Source organism: Seriola dumerili, unplaced genomic scaffold, assembly GCF_002260705.1.
Source record: "Seriola dumerili isolate Sdu_G_001 unplaced genomic scaffold, Sdu_1.0 BDQW01000040.1, whole genome shotgun sequence".
NCBI lineage: Eukaryota > Metazoa > Chordata > Actinopteri > Carangiformes > Carangidae > Seriola > Seriola dumerili.
This window is the reverse complement of record NW_019174295.1, coordinates 2624791-2649122: the sequence shown is the minus strand read 5'-3', so window position 1 is coordinate 2649122 and position 24332 is coordinate 2624791. Positions and strand designations below refer to the sequence as shown.

General features: G+C 41.3%; 1 protein-coding gene across 1 annotated transcript in view; it reads right to left on the bottom strand.

The window, feature by feature from the left end:
* trpc4 (transient receptor potential cation channel subfamily C member 4) overlaps positions 1–10973 on the bottom strand; it is a 28037-nt gene extending 17064 nt beyond the window's left edge. The window contains exons 1-3 of the mRNA XM_022738768.1: positions 10627–10973; positions 4663–4892; positions 3421–3639 (exon numbers count right to left, since the gene is read on the bottom strand). Of these exons, the coding sequence (XP_022594489.1) occupies positions 3421–3639; positions 4663–4821 (378 nt within the window). The 5' untranslated portion in view covers positions 4822–4892; positions 10627–10973. The remainder of the gene's footprint in view (positions 1–3420; positions 3640–4662; positions 4893–10626) is intronic.
* Positions 10974–24332: the final 13359 nt, after the last annotated feature.

Here is a 24332-nt window from a genome sequence, read left to right as displayed (position 1 = left end):
TGCTGTAAAGGGTATAGGCCACAGCGTAGTCAAAAGCATCAGTATTTCATTTCAGAGGGAATCATTATGCTCAGAAAGAAACTCATTCCACCTAACCCTCTTATCACAGACTCCAGCTAAGCCCCTTTGCTATTCCCATGTCATTCAGTGGGAATACACGGCTGTGGGCAGCAGAGGAGTAAGCCGGCCCTTTTTACTTCTTTTAATTGAAAGCCTATTATCTGATTCAGTGGTGACGGAGCAAAGGAGGAAAGAGAGAGAGAGAGGATGGTCAGAGACGAGTTGAAAGATAAACATGCGATAGGTAAGAGCCTATTTAACAAACAGATGCAGGACAGATAGGATAAGGGGCTCTGGTTCCAGTGAGAGAGCTTAACAACACTAATGTTAAATACATGAGAGTAGCTGGTAGAGCTGGAAGAGCAGGTCCACTCCATACTCTAACTGCACAGCCAGGGAAGATAAGAAAAGCTGCAGCTGTGCAACAGATACTGTATATAAGCTAAGAACCTTAATTTATGCCTCCAGTAGTTTTGGGTTTACAGGGCAGTATATTCTACACCACTGGTTGTTACGTGTGTTTGGCAATGTTTTTATTTTACAAAGCTCAACATGCAGATTGAACTCATTCATTTAATTTGGAGAAAAATGCCTAAAAGACATAGACAACAAATGTGAATTAATTTTAGACAAGATCTGAGAAACACTGTGTTGTAGGTTGTTTGAAAAATGAAGGTAGTCTATTATAAGTAGAATCAGAAGTGGTACCTGTGAAACTCTACCCCCACTACTCTCCAAATAAGAAAATATGAAAAATTGCTATCTAGGAGATTGGTTCATTTTCTCACACATATTTCATCATCTGTATTGCACCCTAGAGTCATTTTATAATGTGGATATTAGTTAGTTGTCTGGTTTACACTCAGTAGTCACAGTGCAGCTGCAAATCCGAAAAAAAAAGTGGCACAGAGCATTGTCTGAGAGCAGTCATATTTCGCAGAGGAGGGTGATCTAATAAGCTATATACTCCGTTCTCCACGTGGGAGGAGGAGGGATATCAAAAAGTCTACATCAAACAGCCTTGGCCTGAGCCCAAGTATTGAGCAGGAGGAGTGCAGGCTGGTAGATGTGAAGTTATGACAATAGTGGAGAAAAGAAACAAAATTATAGCCCACTTGTCCATGTGATGCATGTTCGTTACTCATATAAGAATGAGGCATCCACCATCAGCATATTGATTAAAAATGCAACATTAGCATCTGTTGGGTTTCGGACTTCACAGTATGTGCCTCTGCCTTTGTTTTCACAAAGCTCCTTTTTTACGCCTCCCCGCTGGTTTTCACCATACAGCTTCACAAACCTGTAGATAAAGCCGGGATAAAACGGGACACTGAGCGGTTTTGTTTTTGAATGACACTGCGGAAAATAAGCTCAAGTCTTTGTGGATTCACTGCATAATAATGTTTACTTTACATCCTGCTTTGTGTCATATGTGGGAAGAGATGGGATTCCCTTACATAACTACTGTATGTGTATGTGCACATGGTATGTAGGTTGCACAGTAACCCAAAAACAATGAGCAAAATATGGACTATGAAAAGACTAACAGAAGAAGAAACAAAAACAATAACAAAACACAAACGCACCCAAAGGCCTTTTTAATTGAGAAATATTGCCATCTCCAGTGTCTGCGCCACGGACAGATGCATATCTGTACTCAGAGGATAATACATGAAGCGGTTTAAAATGCTGATATCCAAGGCCGCTCCTCTGTGGAAAACAAATACGCTGCAACACTTGCAAGATTATTACAAACACATCATTCAGACAGCCGGCAAAAAAAGAGAAAGACAAATACACACAATTCCAGTGAAGCATAAAGTGAATCTCCTTATTAATAAATCTCATACAGCGGACGATAAGAATGCACTTCTTCCCAGACAGCCTTTTAATATAATCAATGAGCTTCTCTCTTGGAGATTTGGAAGCGCTGGAGTGATCTATTTTCACAATCTACTCGTGATGGGAAGAGGCACTATCATAAGAAGACATTAAGGTAAAGAGGAAATGCAGCAGCTGATAGATGTCACAGCTGAGCGGTTTGGACTGGAAATTTTTGGCCTCTGTATCTCAGTCCCCCCCCTCACATCCATTTAACAAACAAGCCTGAGCTATCTCTTGTGCTTGCACTCTCTTTTGCTCCTTAATGTGCTCTTCCTCTTCCCTTTCATTTTTTCTCCACTATTTCACTTTATTTTATCAAAGCCCAAATGCACAGCTTCGAACAGGACACAACAGTAAGAGCAATAACATCTCCCCTACAGTTCATCACTGGAGCCAAAAACATTTGCTCCGTCGTGGTTTACGGTGCATTACTGATGATAAGAGAAGGAAGAAGAAAGCATGAAGCATGTATGTGTGTGTCCCAGTGCGCATAGCACATTTGTGGCAGGAACAAGTAAATGAAAAGTGGAGAGCAATCAGTGCAAAGGAGTACCAATCTGAAATTAATTAGACTATTTGTTTTTGATTACAGTAATTAAAGCAATAAAACAGGCAGTTCTAATCAAGTAGAGGAAGAGGTTTGTTTATGAATGGCAGTGTTGCATTCAGGAACTAATCTGAATCCTTTCAAAAAAGAAAAATATGAATAAGCTTTAACTTGGGACAAAAATATACAACCAATTTTTTCTTTCAGTGAAAAACCTCATTATATCTCATTCTGTAAGACCTGTTCCTTTTTCTAAAAAGACAGAAAAGGGCTTATGAAGACGGCGTTTTGAAGTGTCAGCTTTTCTTTTCAGCAACAATGCTGGGTCAATTATTTTGGATGGCATAAAAAGCTCCAGGCAGCCACACACAGCTTAGCAGCTACACAGTGAGTACCAGTGTTTTACTGGCTGATGCTGCACCCTATCATTCAGTCAGATCTGAAATTCCTCCTGTAATTTGGCATCTTGTTGTTTAGACTTAAGGCGGGAACATTTTTAGCCTCTTTGATCCGTTTTCTAGGATTTTCAGTATAGCGCAGCTGGAAGTTATTCATTATTTAAATTATTTCTTATGATAAACAATACATGTGGTGTGAGTTGCACATCAGTGCATCTGTATACTGTCATATTCTGCTGGATAAAAGAAGGTTATTATGCTTTTTACAAAGAAAACTGGCACAGGTCCCTTCAGTGTATTTTATCAGCTAAAAAAAAAAAAGTTGAAACATGATGATAAAAGGAATGTATTTATTTTGGAAGAAAAGTAAATGTCAACAATCCTCGCTTCTCTCTCAGTATTCCTCCAGCCTTGTCAGCAGCTCACTGCCTGCTCACTGACGCGCTTCACCCTCATGAATAAAGCACTCTTAGTTTGAAACTATCTCCATCCCCGGGCCTCCCTCCCACCCCCCAGTCCTCTCCTCCTCACCTGCATGCCACCACTTGGTTTCTTGTGATTTAGCAGCAGCTCCACAGCTCCCACCACTTCCTTGCGGATTGCGTGCAGCAGGGCATCGCCGACATAGACGCTGAAGCTCAGCAAGAGCTCAATGATCTCAAGGTTCTCGTTCTCAATGGCAATTAGCAGAGCCGTGCGGCCGAGGGGGTCGATGCAGTTGATGTTGATCTTGAAGTAGATCTCCGCCTCCTGACAAAATAAGGTTGTGGTTGAAAGTTTTGTTTTAAGAGCTACTGTGGGATTTGGTTTAAGAGAATATCATTGATTCAAATGGAAAATACCCATTGACACAGTCTTCACATTGATTTCTGAAAGGAAACTCTTCAGACCTTTCAGGTCTGACTCAAAGTAAACAGATTTTCAGTCTGTTGCTTTCATTCTCTTAACAATATTAGCAGCATCACTTTAGTCTGAAGACTACGAGTTTGTAAATGGAAAAAAAGCTGGGGGTGTCAAGCCCACTCCTTATCCTTGCTTGAGGCTAGCAGCTCAAGATGTTAGCCAAAACTAGCAAAACACACCTAAATCTTGGACTAAACTGTCAGCAGTTGCATTATGGGTAATGTAGGCGCCAGTTTAGACAAGGAAGATGAGTGTGTGAAATCAATAAGATGATATCTCTGGTTCCACTGCATCGATTTTGATCCTTTTTTTCTTTACTGACCATCATGAGTTCAGCAGTGTATAGGAATAAAAAGCTAAACATTTGTCGAGCTCTTTAAGTAGCAGCTCTGGTCATATCTGGTTTAGTTGGCAAACAGTGTCTTCTTCAACTGTGTATAGAAAAAAAATAAGAGGGCATGTCTTCTGCCACTGTCAGAGGACACTGTGATGCAATGCAGCTAAAGCTTGACCCTAACTCACTGGTGTTTATTGTTTGGTTTTTTGTTCTTTTTTTTTCTTCTCTCGCCTCACTGCATGCACCCCAGGTACTGTGGTGCTACCACACAGATGGTTTCTAGCAATATTTTGTGTCTACTAAAGGTCTCACTTGTCAAGGTAAATAAAGGCACCAGATGTTATTGAAAATGAGTAGAGGATTATCATGGCTGCGTATGTTACCCATAAATCTTCTAATCTTTTTTAAATCAATTCAATTAGATGAAGGAATTATTATCCATCCCATCGTCCATAATTTAGACTTTCAGTAGCTGTAGTCATTCATCTATTCACCAATCAAATTATCAATTATTTTTATACACACACACACACCTCCAGAGCCTGTTTGACACTCGCATAGTCCCCCTTCTCCACAGCTCCAAGATAGGCTTTCTCCAAGGGTGACAGCTCCGACTCGGCCCGCACAATTCTCAGCGGGATGCGGTCCCGGTATGAGGAGCTGTCAGTCCGCCGATAGTAAAGCTGTGACATCTCCCTGGGCTTCAGCTTACCAGCACCCTGCTAACACTGCTACAGCTGCTGCCAGGCAGGCGGAGTTCACACTATACAGAGGGGACAGGGACAAAGGTGTTAGAGGAAGAAGGCACTTGTTGTCTTCTGGTGGCGACTTTTACAAGGAAGAAAAGATGAGAAAGAGAGGAAGGGGAGAATAGATCAGAGATGATAGATTATATAAACAGAGGTGAACCTGAGTGTACCTGACTTTTTTGTGTTGCTTTGTGCTGTATTGTTTGCACTGAGATATATCTTATGGTTACCATGGAGCATTTATTGTATTGCTTTTGATTTCCACATGCCGCACATTTCTCAGAATTGTGTGTCTTGCTTTTTTTTTTTTTTTGGATAAACAAACTACACACCAAAAGAATGAAGAATGTTTAAACTCACGTCACTGCATTGTTTTCTCTGTTCCATCAGGCAAATCTAAACTAAACCAGAAGTACAGGGTCACTCAGAGGACGCAGACCTCCGCCCAGGGCCACTGTTAAACAACATGCACCAGACTTCAGAGGAAAAAAAGACTCAGCTTCTAGGGAAATGATCCGGATCTGCCCCAAAATTTAATGGAATCTTCCTGGCCCATGCTGCATCCCTCCACCAAGTATGCCACAAATTGGTTCAGTACTTTTCCCGTAATCCTGCTGACAAATAATCAGACACGGGTGGAAACATAACCTCCTTAGCTGTGGTAAAAAATAGAGGGGAAGTTGTCAGTGGCTGCTGCTGCAGCTCAAAGCGTTTCCCCAAAGAGACGTCATGATACACAGCAGCAGGCTTGCAGTTTTCTAGCCGAAATGGATGGTAAGAGTTTTAATTCCTGAGTTACTGATAGCTTCGGTTAACGTCGTTAGTGATGCTAATTGATTGACAGCAGCTGACTCAGTGGTTGCCTGGTGATGGCAAAATTATGTATATGTGCTGCTTCTCAAAATACAGTGACACTGTACAGTGATTGTCTCCTAATGAGGTAATGGTCAAGATCTGTAGGTTCTCAGAAACTAGCTTGCTAAAACTAATGCAATAGAGAGTCATGCAATGCATCCCACCTTCTTCACAGTTGTAATGTTCAGAGGTGCTGATTCAGCTGCATGATCGTTCTGGAGGCTGCAGTTTATGGTGCGGTTGAATTGTATTATGTTATACGTACAGGTGTTTCTATTATTTTGTCCAACCCATTTATATCAGTGAGGGTAGGCTAAATAGCAGAAACACCTGTATAATGCAAAATAGCAACAGCACAACTCAACAGCACCACAAACTCCATCCTCCAAGATGATCACACAGTTGGATTGGCTGCTTTTTACCCCCCTTCCCCCTCCTTTCTAATTCCCTTTAGAGGATTGAAAACCATAGGGGGACTGAGCAGATCAGAAAACAAAGGGAGGAGGAGATGGAGAGAGTGAGGAATGAAACAGGTGTGTGAAAACAAAAAACAAGATGAAAAGGAAAAGTTTCCTAATTATAAATAAAAGAAAGGAGTTCAGGTAGGTAGTGCTTAATACCCCCCACCCCCACCCTTTCTCTCAGCACTGTCTCAGGACAACTCATTACTGCTCTGTGTCTCTATCCAATAAATAATGAGTGGATTAACAGACTCACAGCAGCCCAATTAGTTTATAAAACGAAAAAAAAAAAAAACAGGAATTTATTTTATAAATATGTGTAAAACTGTGTTGTGCCCAAAGCTGTGTATTATAAAGTAGTGTATTTAAAGGAATAGTTCTGCATTTTGGGATTTACGCTTCTTTGCTTTCTTAATGAGACGAGTGATGCCACTCTCATGTCTGTACAGTAAATATGAATGTAGAGCCAGCATGGGTTAGCTTAGCATACAGAAACACAATCCTCTGAAGCGCGCCAATAAACATATCTTCTTTGTTTAATCCGTATATAAGCTGAAGTGTGAAAACAACACGCTGTGGTTTTAAAGAGGTCATTTGCTTGACTATTTCTTGGCGGAGACACTGACTTCCTGGAGTCTCTTCAGAAAGAAATAGTCAGGCACATAAATGGAGTGCATTTATATTAGGCCTGCACGATATGAGGAAAATGTGCAATGTGTGATGACACTGTCAAATTTTTCGATGATGATATTTCTTGCGATAAATAAACAAATATTGAAGTGTGCATACACAGTTTTGCTGTGCAAAGCTGAATAAAGAACACAGACAAATGTCACTATCTCATCTCCGTCCTCCCTCTGCTGCAGGTAACCTTGCTGAGGAGAAACGCGGTAGAGTTTTTTTTCCGGTTCATTTGGCTCAGGCGCTGCACCTTGAAAACCCCACATGCATGGCATTTGTAAATAAAATAATTTTTTCTAAATCATTGCGTCTTTTGCGATGTGTTTATTGCACATGTTCTTATCACGATGACAATGAAAATAAGCTTAATGGGTCAGCACTAGCATTAACACGCGTCTTCAGTGATCTGATCACAAGTGGACAGCTCTAACGTCAGTTCACACCTGACTTTAAAATGCGTCTTCACATGCGTCTTGATTGACCACTTGTGATCGGATCTCATATGCAAATAACCCCTCCGTGCCCCACTCGCTTTCTCTCTCACTCGCTCGCTCTCACATACACTAGACTGTAAATAAAGATGGACGTAGCCTCCGTGACGTCACCCATAGAAGAGCGGTTTTTCAAGCTCAGAGTCGGCCGTTCCGTTATCGCCATCTTGCCAGTACCTGACTCTGCCAAACTCCCGGCTAATCCAAAAATAGGCAAGGGGAGGGGCGCATTGGGCATTTTAACATGGGAGTCTATGGGGATTTACTCGCTTTTGGAGCGAGCCTCAAGCAGCCATTCGAAGAACTGCAGTTTTTGGTACTTCTGAGTTGGCTTCATTTTTCAGCCTCGGAGGTTGCCGCTTGACATAAACACACACACACACAAACACACACAAGCACATTGACAACAGACCCGTCTGTCAATTGGCTAAAAACAACAACAACGCATGAAGTGAAATCCGATCACAAGTGGTCAATCGAGGCACATGTGGAGATGCATTTTAAAGCCAGGTGTGAACTGACGAACTGAGAGCTGTCCACTTATGACCTCACACACACACACTCCAAAGAGATCAACAGACAGACAGAACACGTTATTTAGTTCAGTTTCTAAACCTGCTGCTTTATATGGTGGTAAACAGAACTCGCTTTTTTGGTCACTCCTCTTTCTCTCTCGCTCATAGGGCAACGTAACGTTATCGTAATGTGTGTAGTGCTGCCAGAGCCACCGGAACAATGCTCTGCTACCTTTTTCCCCCCAGATGAAATAAAAATATCCACAGGTCATATAATCCGGTTGATATTTCTATACATCTTAAGCACTTGAAGATCTGATCATCACTAAAGCGTTTCATGTAGAGAGCTAATAAAAACAAGTGAAATTGTAAAAGTTGTCATATTGACATTTAAGGTGTATTGATTGATTTCGAGACGGCAATCATGCAATGACTAACACGTAAGAAAAGAACATGGCTTCACTCTTCATTGCACAAACTGAGCAAATGAGATAGCAGCTTATTAACAGGTGAGCTTAAGAGGGGCTGGTAGGTGGATTTCTTAAAGTGTGAACTAGGGGGGAGGTGGGGGGTCGCGATATACCAGTACTGACGATTACGGTGATATTTAAAAAGTGAAATATTTATATCATTTCAACAATGTATGATAATATTGTGATGGCAGATGTTGTAGAGCTTCTGTTTATCAGTTCATCTTGTTGTCTTTTCACTTTTATACAGTTGTAGTTACAGACTCCACCTCCCTACACTCATATTTGATTCTTATTCTTTTACCAAAGAAGAGACAAAACACACAATAAACAAAGTTAAAATGAAATTTGACTGATGGCATCATTTTTTTTTTCATATTTTCTATAGGTATCAGAATAAACACCATTATGAATTCCTTTGTTGTTGTGAACAGTGTTGTGAAAATCTCCATACGGACAGTGTGGACAGAGCCAGGCTCACTGTTTACCCCAGCTCTCTGTCTTTGGTCTGAGTTAAGCTAACAGGCTTAACTGTAGCAGTAGCTTCATTTATCACCATACAGAAAAAACCTTCAACAACATCAAACTTTTCATCTAACTCTCAGCAAGAAAGCAAATAACAAACTATTCCTTTGATTAAATAAACATGATATTTCCAGTTTAGAATTTCATGACCACATATTTTCTGCGGCAGGCATTAAGCTATAATGTGACTGTTCAGGTTTTGAATGAGAAGCCCTCCTGTTCTCACAGCCTCCAGGAGCGGGAATGTAAGATGGCTGAAATGCACATAACGACACCAAAGTGGAGGATATTAAAGGAGCCACAATCCACTGTTAGCTGGTGTTCCTGAGCAACTTTGTTGCCGAACGCCACCTGTCATCTCCTCTTATAGTAAAGGTGCTACTTTACTGCTGTAGAACTGCTCTCCATGTGTTCTCGTTTCCCTCCATGAAAGAAAAGAATGTCAAAGATTATCACAAAAGGACAGATTTGCTCCGCTGAGAACTCCTTCCCTCTGGAGAGCCCTTTTGATAGCAAGATTTTTCCCACCTTATTTAAGATCCTGGGTGTTAGTTTGACGTTGTGGAACAATTTCACCTTGAGTCAAAAATACCTCAGAACTGGCCACATGGGGACCTTGCAATCACTGCCACTGAATAACTTTAATCTCGAGAGAGGAGTGTAAAAATCATGAGAAGAAAGTGCAGTAAGTCAGACTCAGTAAAAGACATTTTTTTCTTTAAGTATATGTTCCACATTTAATAATGGTCTCAATGGTCTAGTTCACTTTTATCTATGTCGTAGTTGGGGGTTTTGGGAGTCATGATTTTAAAAGGTTTAGAAGGAAGTATGTCTTAGTGCTTATATGGCAGATGTCATAGATATCAGGTGACATCACATACTGTACTACATAGGTGATGTCACCTCAGCCAACCCCCTCACATGTTGATGTGTCACGTGTCTAAGGATTGAATGATTGTAAACTTGGGAGATAAATTGCTTCAGCTATTAAGTACGACTGCCCACCAAGCAGAACCACCAGCAGGACGTTGCAGGAGGATTTGTGGATGGTCTGCTGATATCTCTATGAGCTATTATTGACACACACACACACACACACACACACAAACACACACACACACACACACACACACACACACACAGCCTTATGTGCACAGAACAACACTTGAGTGTTTCCCTGAATCAATACATGATTTTGAAATAGAAAATCTGAGCTGTGCGCAGCACCACCACCACACAGGTGCGATGGCAGGGGCATATGTTGTTGAGCAAAATGTCTTTTATTCTGAAAGTTGCATTGATTAGACAGCGCACACACTGCATAGATGAGCTTCCCAGCAGAGCATGCAGCACAGCGGGAGAAGCCTGTGCTTACAGGGAGAGTAAAACAATCATAAAATTGTCAGCGCTTCCTAATTAACACACAACAGGTCTGTGTAAATTGGCAGACTGTGCCATTTGTGGAGAATGGCGCCTGTGTAAACTCACAGGTGAGATTTTATGACATTTTTATTTCTGTGTTTGTGAGCCAGAAATGTTCCAGGGAACAGCGTGGATAAAAATAAAAAATGGGTTGTGAAGATAAGAGAGGAGTCTTCTTCGGACCTGCGGAGGTCCTTCATTTACAAGCTGAGGGTCCCTGAAGGCGCCCTGTTACATCTTTTATCTTCACAGTCTCCTCATCTCTAGCATGAAACGCCTTTTATTTATCCAGCAAATGTGAATGTTTACAATTGCGCAGATAACTAACCTTTGGGATGTTGGTCATTGGAACTTCGCTCAGGGAGATCAGTGTTCTTCTTTTAGAAAAATATCCAGAGACCACATGAGCGCTAACAAAACAAGAAGCTTTGAAAAATCATTCGCCTAAACTTCTTGAATTCAGCATCTCCCAAATGTGGAAACTGCAGTGTGGCTCTGCATGAAGACCCTGCTTGTTAATGTGTTGGTGCCTAGTGATGCCAGTCCGTATTTCTCTTGGTGTTTTACTCTAGTCTGCATTCTCCCTTCTCATTTTTAGACACTTGACAGTACTCCTACTGTAGATCCAGACTCGGTTTTGATCACGACTTCCATCCGGTCTTATTTGGCGAAAAAACGCAGAGCGGCGCACACCGCATTCAGCTCAACGCGCAAACAAAATCCCGGAGACAAAAAAAAAAAAAGATCAAGCGGCAACGAAGTTTCCTCTCTGGATTACACCTGATTCTGCAACATGTCCAGTTTTCCTGCCCCTGGGATGTATTTTCACCGATGTTCTTGCCAACTCGACTTATCCACCTGTTGGGGGGTGACTGAGCGAAAAGCGGCGCCTCCAGAAATAAACGCAGAGCAGCCAGATGCCTGGCAGGCGGTCTGCGGAGCGCTGCTGCAGATTGGTCGTGCGCATTTGGAGACGCATTGAACACTGTGGCACCGCATGAGGGGGAAACAATAATCGACTAAACAAGAAACTCAGCCAGACATTCAGCCTCTCTGCAAACACATGAACCTCACACACTTAACAGTTTTCCCTTCAGCTTGTCTCAGGAATCACATCTAAGATAAGAAACTGTGGGGCCGTCATAGTGCGTCCTAAGAGCATCATAGGACTTGATTTGCACTGCAAACGAATGAAGTCATTTTAAAATGTTGTTTTAAACGGCCCAAAGACGTTTTAAACAGTTAGACACAATTCTGCATGCAACTCCTATGTAAAAAAAAGATTTTTTAGTTTTATTTCCTGGACATCCAGAGAAAAAGAACAGCATGAGATAAATAAGAACCCGAAACAACAGGTTTAATTCTCTGCTGCAGTCCTTCAAAAAATGACCAATGACCAATGTCATGGTTTAGAGTGGGATGAGATTATGTGGCAACTGTCACATGACATTTCTCTTGAGCAAAGCAAACTGTATGGGGACCTTGTGTTTGTTAGTTAATCAGGCTTAAACCAAGTCCACTGTGTTATGAGGCAGACTGGATATGGAAGAGGGCAGCTCCCATAATCCATCCTGACTTCTTTATCAGTGGACTGGACACACTGCAAGTGCTTATAGACTGAAGTTACATATCATAGACTCCACACTCATTCCTTCTGACAGGTTATCAGCTCACTGATCACAGTTCAAACCCAAATACCAGCATAACTCTCTCTCTCTCTGTTTGGCTGACTTATAGGCCTGTTGATGTTGTAAATTCTTCCTAATAGTGTGTAATGCTGTAGAATATCCGCTGACATGTTTATAGAGTCTCCAGGCCAGGCTCATTCCTTGTGTCTGCCTGTGAACGTGTGTACGTGTATGTTTGTGTGTGCGGGTTTATGTTGGCAAAGCTTGCTTTAAACTGCAGGTCCCGTCACTGCAGTGAAATGTCACCGGGGACACATTTTTGGATACACAGAGCCTTTGATTACTCAGGGCTTGCGTCTGTCAGGACGGAGATACTGGGATGTTCACTTGTGTGTATTGGACAGAAGACGGATTTGTGGGTTTGCATGAGGGCGCTTCCACCATTGCTCTCTCTGTTCTCCCTCATTTGTACATAATCAAGCTGATCATCCCATGCCATATCCACTTTAGCACTACTTAGTGTGACTGTGTTACCTTCCTGTGTACAGGAAGTAATGTATATGAACTCTGCAGGAGATTTAAACACATATTGTACCAACTTAGTCATCACAGAAAAAACAGAGAAAACCTCTCCTTCTGTCTTTGCGTTTTTGGCTGCCTCTTGAGGCATTCCTTAATTAAAAATAATTTAAAGCCGCATGTCCCGTGGTGCTGCTAATTTCTTTGATGTACTCTATGGAGTCAAATTAAATGGCTGATCCCGAGGGATGACAGGGTTCCCTGAAACTAAGCTTGAATCCCACATGGAGACTTTTCTTGGGTACAGCAAGAAAACATGTTCATGTGCCTTTTCATGGATCGATGACTACATTCGTTAATCCAGTCAAACTGATTTAAGAACACACCTGTTCACAGACATGCAAAGCAGCAGCGAATTGATCAAGACAGGAAGAAAGAATATTGAATTATGTTGAAATAAATGTGACATATTAGTGATGCTTTACCAGTGAATCAAAGACATTATAATCAATAGTCAGTTAAGGTGACCTACCATATCAATAACTCTCTAATCTCTTTTATACAAATGGCTTAAGTAGATTTGCTTGTATGTAAAGCACATTAAAATTAGCCGCAGAGCAGAGTCTGCATGGCAGACAGGTCAGAAATCAGAAAATGTTACCGATTCTAAAAATAGTCGTGAAGCTTAATTCTTCTCCCATAAAAGGGGCTTTAAAGGGGATTGATTGGAACTGACATTTAAACAACATTTGATGTGATGTGGAGGAGGGGGGAGGAAAGCAAAAACAGTCGAAGATTCCACTTCACTTTTTAAAAGCTGCTTCATGACAGCACAGACCCTTTGTTGTAGTGGAGGTAGCGATTCTTGCACTGGTTGATAACATTTTGGCCCGAGGGGGGAGCACAGTATGACTTCTGCAGCAGAGGGATGAAGAAGCAGAGGGGCTCCTTTGCTATTTATAGAGCTACTTAACAGCTGCCTGATGATGGTGAAACCCCCCCCCCCCCCATCAGAAATGTAGTGTTTCACTTTTTAATAAAAATGTGTATTGCAGAGTGAGCAGAGACTTTATTTCACAAACTATCCTGCTGCTGTAGCACATTGTTGACTCTCTGTGCTGCATTGTAGTGCAGTAACTATTCACACAAAAATATTTTTTTAAATTTCTTTTTGCAGATGCCCATTTATGAACAACTGGTGAGTGTCCTTGTATGAGTTTTAACAGATGGTGCGGTTCTCATCGAGGTAAGAGGAGACTCGAGAGAAAAGGAGCGGGCTGTTTGTGCAGCTACAAAGCAAACAGCCCCCCTCTCCGTCTGTGAAATGCTACATGCCCGCTACTCCAGTATGAACATCCAGTTGGCAGTGACATCTCCCTTTGCAGAATCCCCTCTGCCCACCTGTCTCCTTGGCCTTCCCCCTTTTTTCTTGGGCCTATCTCTCCCTCACACTCTTCTGTCACAGCTGCAGGTTAAACCCACTTCTGCTGGAAGCTTGGCAAAGAGTCGGACCAGCTCTCTCTTAGGTATGAGGTATGTGTGTGTGTGTGTTCCCTGAAATCTAAACTTGCATTCTAACTCAGAGTGTGTCTCTCTTATCTCCATGGAAACCCAGTGCCGTCTTCATCCTGTCCCAAGCATCTGAGAATAATCAGTCAACCTTTCATGAAGTTACACCCTGCACCCTGGTAAACATCAGGATTATGAAACGCACAGGTTTTCATAACCCGTCTTTTCTGCTTTTCCATGTTTTGTATCTGTGGATCTTCTAGGGTTTCCTGAGGTTAGTGTGGCCATCTCAGCTGTTTAAATCCCCATTACTCCCATGCTCTCTGAGAAGCTACGGGGTAATTAAAATTGATCCGTCTCTGTCCTCCCTGGAGATGCACTGAGGCTGACGCTGCCACCCTGACTCCCCCCCACACGCAATTCATATCAGTTAAGTAAGCAAAAATGAGCAGAAAAGAGCAAGAACATTATCTCAGCAATGCGCAGTGAATGGTACCGATTTAGTTTTGAATGTCTTAATGGTGTTTAGGCATCCTGTCACTGCCTTTTACAAAAAACACCGAGGTTAGGGTAAGATTGTGGCTTCAATGTGTTGTACATGGAGTTACCTTTAGTTACTTTAGTTTGATGTGAAAACACACATTTGTTAAGTCTAGTGCCTCCAGTTACATATCCTATGAGTTACATTTCCAAATTCCAGTTACTTCTCATGTGAAACATTAAAATAACTTCACATGTTTCAGTGTACGAGTGATGCTAAGGGGGCTCTCAGTTCTTCCTAAGAAACCACAGTTTGTAGCAGCGGCAGAAATGACTAACGCTTCTCGTCTATCCCAGTCCAGTCCCCGGAGAGAATAAACAGATTGTCTCAGAGTATACACATGTCCTCTGTAAGTGCATCCTGAAGCTCTGCGCTACTGTGCAGGATGTTCACCATCAATGCTGACCCTTATGAAAGGAAAAGCTTTGACTCCACTGCAGTGATCTGTCAAGGACCTGGCAGTTATCTGCAGTTATCCTTTTGCTTACGTAACATTCAGGGCAATGCTACATTTTTTTCCCTTTTACTTGTTTGATAGAACAAACTATTTCCAGAGGGCTGTATGATTTTTTTTTTTTTTTTTTTCATAATGCTTTTTCAAAGACCACCACTTAAGATTTTTATTTGGGTGATTAAGCTGTGATAGACGAGGGGCATTAAGACAGTCTGATCGTTAATGCCCCCCATTCAAAGAAAATGTGTCATGCCTGAATCCTTCAAAAGGGAAAGGAACGATTATCCTTTCGTTTCACTTGGCTGTTCTTTTTGTTTTGCAGTAACTGTGCTATTATCATCAAGATGCAAATGAAAGTGGTTGCCCTTGAAATCTCAGTAGTTTTCAAAACAACATAATACATCTATATGCCCCCCCCCCCATTTATCTGACACCCTCAGCTGTACCTTTGACAGAGTGGAATAGGCCACTGCTAAATTGGATGTCTACTGTCTGCTTTTAAAGCTAATTTTTTAGAAGAAAGAAGTGGAGCTGTGTTTTAACAATGGTTGAATGTTTCATTTGCAAAAGCAAGTCAGTTTTCAAGCTTTTTCCCCAGATGACAGTAAAATAACTTACCTATGGTGAATAATAAAAGAGTAGCTTTTACCCTGGAGAAATGTTTTGGCATACCTTCACACACTGAAGTGCAACAGAGTGCATCCACTTCACACCTACAAGAGGCAAGATTTTATAACAGAAGATGATAGAGCGTCATACAATAACCTGTTGTTTTTTCTAAGAGCTCTGGCACGCTGTGGCACGTCTACCTGTCAAAGGCCATGTAAGAGGAAGGAGGTGCTAATTAGGTTCAACTGTATTATTTTAATTCATGGTGTTTATTTGACCTCATAATTGAAATAAGTGTTTTCTACCAATTGTTTTTTAATCAGCCAGTGAATATATGAAATTAGTCTGCAAACTTTGACCGTCCACAGTGGGGAAAATTCATTGTTTGTGTGTTTGTGGGCCCCTGGATTGGGACACAAACAATGTCTGCATTTTCATTTAGCATAATTTGGTTCATGGTTGTTATAGTTCTACTTTTCATTATCTCTACTCTTAATAACTTTACAGTTAATAACTAACAGTTAATTCAATGCCTTGTGGTCATTCAGAATTTCCTGATAAACAGAAACGGCATCAGACTCTTCGGCAAACACCTTTTCATACAATGCATGTTCAAGTGGCAAAGCCATCTTGTTGTAATTATAATGGTAGCAAACAAGGGCGTCAGGTGATGTTATCACAGAGCAACAAAGTCTGCAATGTCAGAGTATTATATAGGAAGGACTTGTACTGTAAACACTGTCTAGCACCAATTAAAGTCCAGAGATCCAATCTATTGTGTGAGCATGCTGCAGTGAACTAAATGTCCTTCAGAATCATAACACTACAACACTTGCTGTTAAACCAAGAATGTAAACTTAAGAGTGGTTTATTTCACAACTGGCTCCATCTGGAGCTGGTACTTACACACTTAACGAGCGCTTTATTAAGAACACCTGTACACTCGTTTATTCATGCAGTTATCCAATCAGCCAATCATGTGGCAGCATTGCAATGCATATAATCATGTAGATACAGGTCAGGAGCTTCAGTTAAAATGTTCAAACATCAGAGAGGAGGAAAAAAAATGTGATCTCAGTGACTTTGACCACGGTGTGATGGTTGGTGCCAGACAGGCTGTTTTCAGTTTTTCTGAAACTGCTGATCTCCTGGGATTTTCACACACAAAAAACAGTCTCGTTGAACTTTGAGGCAGATGAGCTACAGCATCCAAAGACCATGTCAGGTTCCACTCCTGTCAGCCAGGAACAGAAATCTGAGGCTGCGGTGGGATCAGGCTCAGAAAAACTGGACAGTTGAAGACAGAAAAACGTAGCCTGGACGGATGAATCTAGATTTCTGCCGAGGCACACAGGCTGCAGGGTCAGAATCTGGCATCAACAGCATGACTCTATGGACCCAACTTGCCTTGAGTCAACAGTCCAGGCTGGTGGTGTAATGGTATGAGGAATGTCTTCTTGCCCCTTGATACCAATCAGTCATGGCTTGAACACCACAGCCTATTTTAGCATTGTTGCCGACCATGTTCATCCCTGTTTGGCCACAACTCACCCATTTTCAAATGGCTCCTTTCAGCATGATAACGCACTGCGTCACAAAGCAGAAGTCGTCTTAAACTGGTTTCATTAGATCCAGACACCAGATCTGAATCCAGCAGAACACTTTTGGGATGTGGTAGAACAGGAGATTGGCAGCGTGAACGTGCAGCTGACAAATCTGCTAAATTATGGGATGCAATCATGTCACTATGGATCAGAATCTCAAAGGAAAGTTTCCGACATTTTGTGGAATCAATGTCATGAAGAGCTGAGGCTGTTTTGAGGGTAAAGGTAGGGCGGTAGAGAGCTCTAGAAAATGAAAGGAAGGGTTGCTCCAGCATTTTATATTACTTCTCTGTTGTTGGGGGATTTATGAGTGACAGATTTTTATAAGTGGTCAAAATCTTTACAGCAGAGATGTGCTGACCTTTAGTCCCTTTAGGATGAGTCATCATCCAAAAAAGCCCACCACAGCCATCATACAACACTTCTTGGTCAGGTCTCACTGTTTCATTTATTTCTAATACAAAAACACTGTCAAAATTGATGTCATGTCCAGAGTGTAGTTTCCATTTGCAAACTGTCAGCTTTTAATTGGCACAATTCACCAGTGGAAAAGCTTTCAGGCGGTGCCAATGTTTGGGGTAAACAGGGATTGACATCAAATTTATTTCTGTGGCGGCACAAACCTCAGCTTTTGTCCTGAGTTTTTGTGTGAGTCGCTGCAGCATCAGCAATCAACTGATTCAGCGTGGCAGCCATATGTGACCACAAGAGCAATGTAATCATCCCAAGTATATGATAAGCATCAGTCCAACTTTCCAGTTTACTAGATAAGTTTTTTACCGCAGCGTTGTTGTTGTTTGCAAAGATCTGGCTGTTTTGCTGGTTGAGCAAAACTGAGGCGTATTTGCTGCTAAACTTTAAATGTTAAGCTTCAATTTCATCCAATACTATAATCAATAGTTATATATGATTAAAGTGAACAGTTCCCGTAAGATTTTAGCCAAAGGATACTTTGAATAGACACGTAGCTACTGACGCACACAAGCCTCTATATCAAACCCTTTAGACCTAATTTACTGAGCTTCCTTTCTCCTCCTGTCATCAATTTCTAGAGGTGGGTCCATCATGTGCTGCCCACACAAGGGAACAACCTCTAAGAAACCACCAGACATTTACCTCAAAGAAATCACTGAAGGGCAATTAATGAAGGAACCAACATGTTTTGCGACACACACTTGAATCAAGCCTGTTCAATGTACTTAAAGAATAGTTTATTTTTTTTGTTTGTTTTTTTAATCGTTGGGATACGATGGATACATGAAATTTCTTTTAACAGTCTGATTTTATTAAATCAATTTAATGCTGTAATTAAAGGTGGCTCAGTGGTTTGGTTCCTCTCCTTGAGCAGATTTTCCGTCTATCTCGGTGTTGCCTTATGTCCTGGCAAACAGCCAGATATTATTAGTTTGTTTAATACATAAAATAACCACCAGATGTGTGGCTCCTCTTTCACATCAAGGTTTTTGATGTTATTTTGGTTAAACAACACCATCGGTACAGGTGCGCTTTCTATTTTCTTCTGCAGTTGATCCCACCCCCCACCCCCCCCATCTCAAACACATGCAAATCAGAGGGGCTGGAGGCTTGAAAAGCACCCATCTGTAATTATCTGTCTGTGTCATCCCTTGAATTGACGAACAGCCAGTCCTGAGTGTTTTCCTGCCCAGTGCAACAACGATTCGACAAAACGGATGAAAGATCTTTTTAAAGCAGGCAGCCACTTGGAGATATGAAAGGGTTTGTAAATGGTTGTTACTCTGAAAAATATCTCGTAAGAATACGCCACAGCATCTCAAAGGCACCATTTTACTCTGGCAAACACGCAATTATAAGATGTTGTAAAATCAATATCAGCAAAATTCAAAATTTAAGCCGCACAAGAGCAATAAAGGTAGAGTATAAATGGGAACCATGTAGGAGCCTGTGCAAAAATAATACACCTTATTGAATTCACTGGAAATATCTCAAAGTAAGCTGTTGTTGCTTCAACTGTTTTGAGGAACCATTTGTGAGCATGTGCTCGTAAGCAAGGGACAGATCGACGGAGAGAGAATGCAAAAAAACAAGGGGAGAAATAACTGGCACACCTCCTGTTGCTAAGGCTACTGTTGTCCCTCGAGATGCGGCTTAGTGTGTCCATGTGTGTAGCTGTGACGGTGTGCCCATATGTATGCTTTAAGCATCACTGTGTGTGTGTGTGTGTGTATTTGACTTGATGACCGATCCTCTCACTTCAGGGAATCAACATGTGTGCCTCTGTGCCACAGGGGAGCTGTCGGAGAACCAGGTGTTGCCCCACGACTGACCCACTCTATCAAGGGGGGGGGGGGTCTAAAGCCCTTTTTCAGAAGAAATGCTACTGAATAATGTCCTGGAGCCCAAACAGAGATTACAAAGGGTGTTGACATGTCTGAAGTGGAAGTGCGAAAAAGGAGAGATTCCAATAAAATGCACTCATCTGTGCATGAATCTTTCTTTGCCTATCTCTTTAACTACATATACATTGTACACCAGCTTTATACGAGCTGTTCACGACAGGCTTTTGTGGTGCCTGACAGACACTCTCTGTGCAACTTGTCACCTTCCTCTAACACAACAAATATTGATTTTTATGATTGCCTTCCCACCTACTTCTCGGCCTCAGATTTTAAGACAAGATATCATTTCCTCTTTGAACATCTTTCATTTTCCAGTCACTGGACACTGATTTACTCCACTCACACACCCCGATGACAAAATGAATCATCAGCTTACTACACAAAGCAGGCGATTTAATTGAACTGTGTTGTCTAAGTACACGCTTTAAATTTGGCTTTGTTGATTTGTTGATCACAAGGTTTCTTGTACTAAGCTGGAAATACAGTAGAAGTAGGCAATACATCTAGTATTTGTTGAGATATTTTAGTCTGAACCAAAGAGCCAAAAGAGACGGAGAGATTGTGAGAATCAAGCTCGTTGAACAAACAACATTTTACAAAATGGCATTTCTATCCTTTTCTCTTAGTCTGGATTTTGCAGACATGTTGAATATTAACTTCCTGCACAAAACTTTCCAAAACAGGTGTGATGTGATTTGGAAAGAGAATCTTAAAGGGCTCATATTTTATTCTCTTGCTGCTTCACTTGTTTACTTTTAAAAACATGAGGTATCAGAGCCATCCTAATGCTGGGTTCAGCCGCCACCGCTGAAAGAAAGAAGCTATGCTTGGAGGAAACGAGGATATAAATCAGTTTGTTCCAATTACTGAAGTCCTTTAGCTGCTCACAATTACAATTTACTACTGCAGACATGCAATTAATGGTGTTTACTCAAAATGTTGCAGCTGCCCTTGCCCGAGGTCTTTTCACAGATCTCCGTCTGTCAGACTGGCTTAGAACACAAACATCCATTCAGCCTCTAGTTTGCTGTTGAGATATTCTTACACTATATCAATAAAGGCTTTCAACTATCCCTTGTTTGTGTATGTGTGTGTATGTGTGTGTGTGTGTATGTTGACGGAGAGTTAAGAGCAAGCTGACAAACTAACAAATCCTAGGTTACTGTGACTCTTTGCCTTTGTGCAAGTCTTTTGTTTTTGCAAACACAGCGGTCGTGCAGCCGCTGCCAAAATGTTCTCATAATTGATGTTACAGAGAGCTTCTGCTGCACATGGTTAAGAAGGGGCTCATGAAAGCTCCGTTCAACAAGCAAAAACAGTGCCCTAGTTGCAAGTTGCACAGAGATGCTGCTTTGAATTCTGCTTTTTCTGAGATTAGATTCTCAACTTTTCCAAACTTTTTAAGGCAGGGAGGTAATTGGACAACAGTGAAATATTCATGTCTGACATGTTCAAAGTTAAAAGATGACTTGGTTACTTGCTTTCATTAATTCTAATATTTTCATGCATGTATAATTCTGGTGAAATTATTTTCATAGATTTCAGCACACGAAACTGCTACAGTACCTAATACACACATAGGCTTTTGAATCATTAAGCTGTACAGTATTTTTTGGATTGGACTACTGCACATCATACTGGAGTCTGAGCCTGGGTGAAATGAAATGGAAAAGCCGAACGGACTCTGTAGATTTCAATAACCTTTTTGCATGCTCGTGTGGTCCTTTGTCACTGTGCCACTGCAAACCTGCTTAAGACACAGGTGCTAAATAGGAATTCATTTGTCTACCCATGTCTGTGACAGATATGAAATATGACTCAACGCTTCCTTGTCATGCTATGCCCCTCCATGAAGCCCCCCCTCGAAATTTTGCATAATTACCCATAATACTACTGGGTGTTTCGAGACATACTGAGGACAATGAGCATACTGATGAGCAGTGGAGAGGTGGATTATGCAGCAGAGGTGTTTTTTTTTGTTCTTGTGAACCTCTCTGGCTTTTTTTCCACATCATTCAAACTTACCATCACTGAAATCCGTTGTCAAGTCTGTGTCCTTCTTCAGTGAGAAAATTATAAAGCAGCCATCTTTCAACCTACAGGGGGGGTACTCTTTGATTTTGTGTCACTTTAGAACTACAAGGTGTCATTGTTATGTGGTTGCCTCACATGTTTTTCTCTCTCTCTCTCTCTCTCTCTCTCTGACACACACACATTGAGATTCATTTGGGGCGTATCTTTGCATTTGACCCAGGGCAAGATTCCTTTAAACTTCACTTAGATATCTGTGAATGCAGTGAATTTTTCCTCTATTAGTGGTATCTCTGCACACATGGCTTATAAATATGATACACTGACTTGAATATTGATTTTTTTTTTTTTTTTTTTTTTCTTCCTTGTGCAGGTTTTAACAAGGACACATTTTGTAGTTGTGTGTATGACACCGGAATTTCTCTTCCGGGCATGAGAAACTGAAGAACTGTCGAGAAAAGATTTAACATGGTGAAGGTGAGATAACAATACCGACATGTTTAAACTGACACTACTGGCACTACTGTACTGTCCCAAGGTCACCTCGCAGTCAACTGCAATAAAGATGTTTAATCGTTTTAGCTAACTGTGCAGAGAAGACTTGAGCTTTAGGTTTTCTTCTCTTCATGTGTTCATCCATTCTTCCCCTTGTTGAAAAGTATTGATTTCCATAGATGTATGGATCAATAACCATTGCAGTCGCCCTCCTCTATTGCTTTACTCTCAATCCTTCTACCTCTTCTTCTCCTTTTTCTTCTTCTTATTGTGTCAGTGTAAGGCAGAAACTCATTACAGCAATGTGGCTCCTTTTAAAAGAGAAATAGTGTAAGCGATTACAATTTGAAATTCACTTATTACAGATACTAATCTAAGTAAAGCTCTGTTACTTTGACACTCGAGGCGTTGGCTTGCTCTCTGCTGTGGCTAACGTAAGCTAGCTGTTTACCTCCAATCTGTGGGCTGGCTGCTCGTTAAACCACAATCTTTCCTATTATTTATACATAATACGGAATATGTGACGTGTCCGTGTGAACATATAAAGCTGTTTAAGGTTTTCTCACTAGAAGCACATCTACGCTTACTTCCTCAATGAAAAATTCTGGATTCGGCCTTGTGCCCCGCCCACTACCACTGCTGCTTGCGCTAGGTGAAAGAGCAGTGCGTCTCAAGATGGTTAGAGGAAGAAACATTGGAGACTCAGCCATGTTTGAGCCTCAGTCAGACTCAGACTCAGATGAGGAGTCTGTTGTGACCAAAATTGCAGACGTATAAGAACGGTTAGCGTAGTTAGCATCTATTATATGTTTATTTTGTTTGTTAGCCTGTAACTGGCAGGGGCTGACACAGTGACAGTGGTTGTGCTAATGCAAACTCTCCTCTGCAGTGACAAGGTTTTAGGTTTATTTTGCCCGCCCCCCCGTCCCCGCAAGTTGATGGGATTGGTTCCTTAGGTTATATGACGTATGAATCCCTGGCTGTCTGAATCTGTCTTTCGTTCACTGCAGTTCCGAGGTGGAAATATGCAGTCATGGCGTTGACTGATTATTTTGCTCAAATTATGTCTTGTATTATATAAAAAACATTATATGGACATGTTCACTAGGTTAAAAACTAGATTTTCATTGGAGGGGGTCTTTAAGGGCACCTTTGAGTTGAATTGAGTAATGGAATTAAAGTAACAAGTAATGCAATTATTTAGCTGTTTAGTAATTAGTAAAGTAAAGTAATCACTTACCCAGTGAGTAATATGTAATGAATAAATGATGAAATGATTTGTTCATGTAATTAGCCTAATATGGTATACTCTTCCTGTCCTATTGTACTGAAACCACATTTTGTGGTACTGTATTGCCCATCACTTGTCAGTGTTCCTTCAGCTTTTAACATTAAACCCCTGCTCTGGTGTTCTGGAGTAATTCGATTGTGGATCTGATTGTGATCTGTCTATCAAGCACGCACGCACACACAGGCACACCTCCAGTCATGCTTGTACTAATGCCTCGAGAGACTCATGGTAATTACCCTTATCGACCTCTCCAGAGGTATCAGAGTCATGGGTTATCAGACAAGGAATCCAATCACAATGCAAATAAAGGTAACTTGAGGAGACTGATGGATGTCATGCTTTGTGTTTTATTTCTTCTCTCTCTCTTGCCTTAGGTTAAAAAAAAAAAGAAAAAGAAAGAAATCCAATTATTAGCTCAAACTGCATTGATTGTGTCCTCCCCTAATAGGGTATTAAGGAAAACACGGAAAAGGAAAGGCAGGCAGTTTCATGCCCAACATATTGCAAACAAGGGCTTTGTCATCTGTTCAAAAATACATTCTGTTTTGTCCAATGCTTCACCAGACCTATACCTTTGATTATCATTCAACATTTGAACCAGTTGCGCAATTAAACCTGCAACACGTGCCAAATCACATACACTGTGTCTGCACAATAAACAAGATGCTTGTTCTATGTCACACATGAGCAACACAAAGCATACACGAGACGTAAACGAGGTTTTGTAAAAGAGGCTTTGTGGGTCGCATGAAAAGATAACAAGCGTGTGTGTGTGTGTGTGTGTGGGTGTGTGTGTGTGTGTTTGTGAGTGTGAGTGTGAGAGAGAGTGACCACCCACGTCAAACACAACCCATGTAGAAATCAGAGGCACATGAATGAAAAAGTTCAGCTACACGGCAAGAGGACAGAAAAACAGTAATGGGGAGAAGTGGTGAGGAGGAGGAATCAGGCATGTCCACATCTCCATGTCCTTTA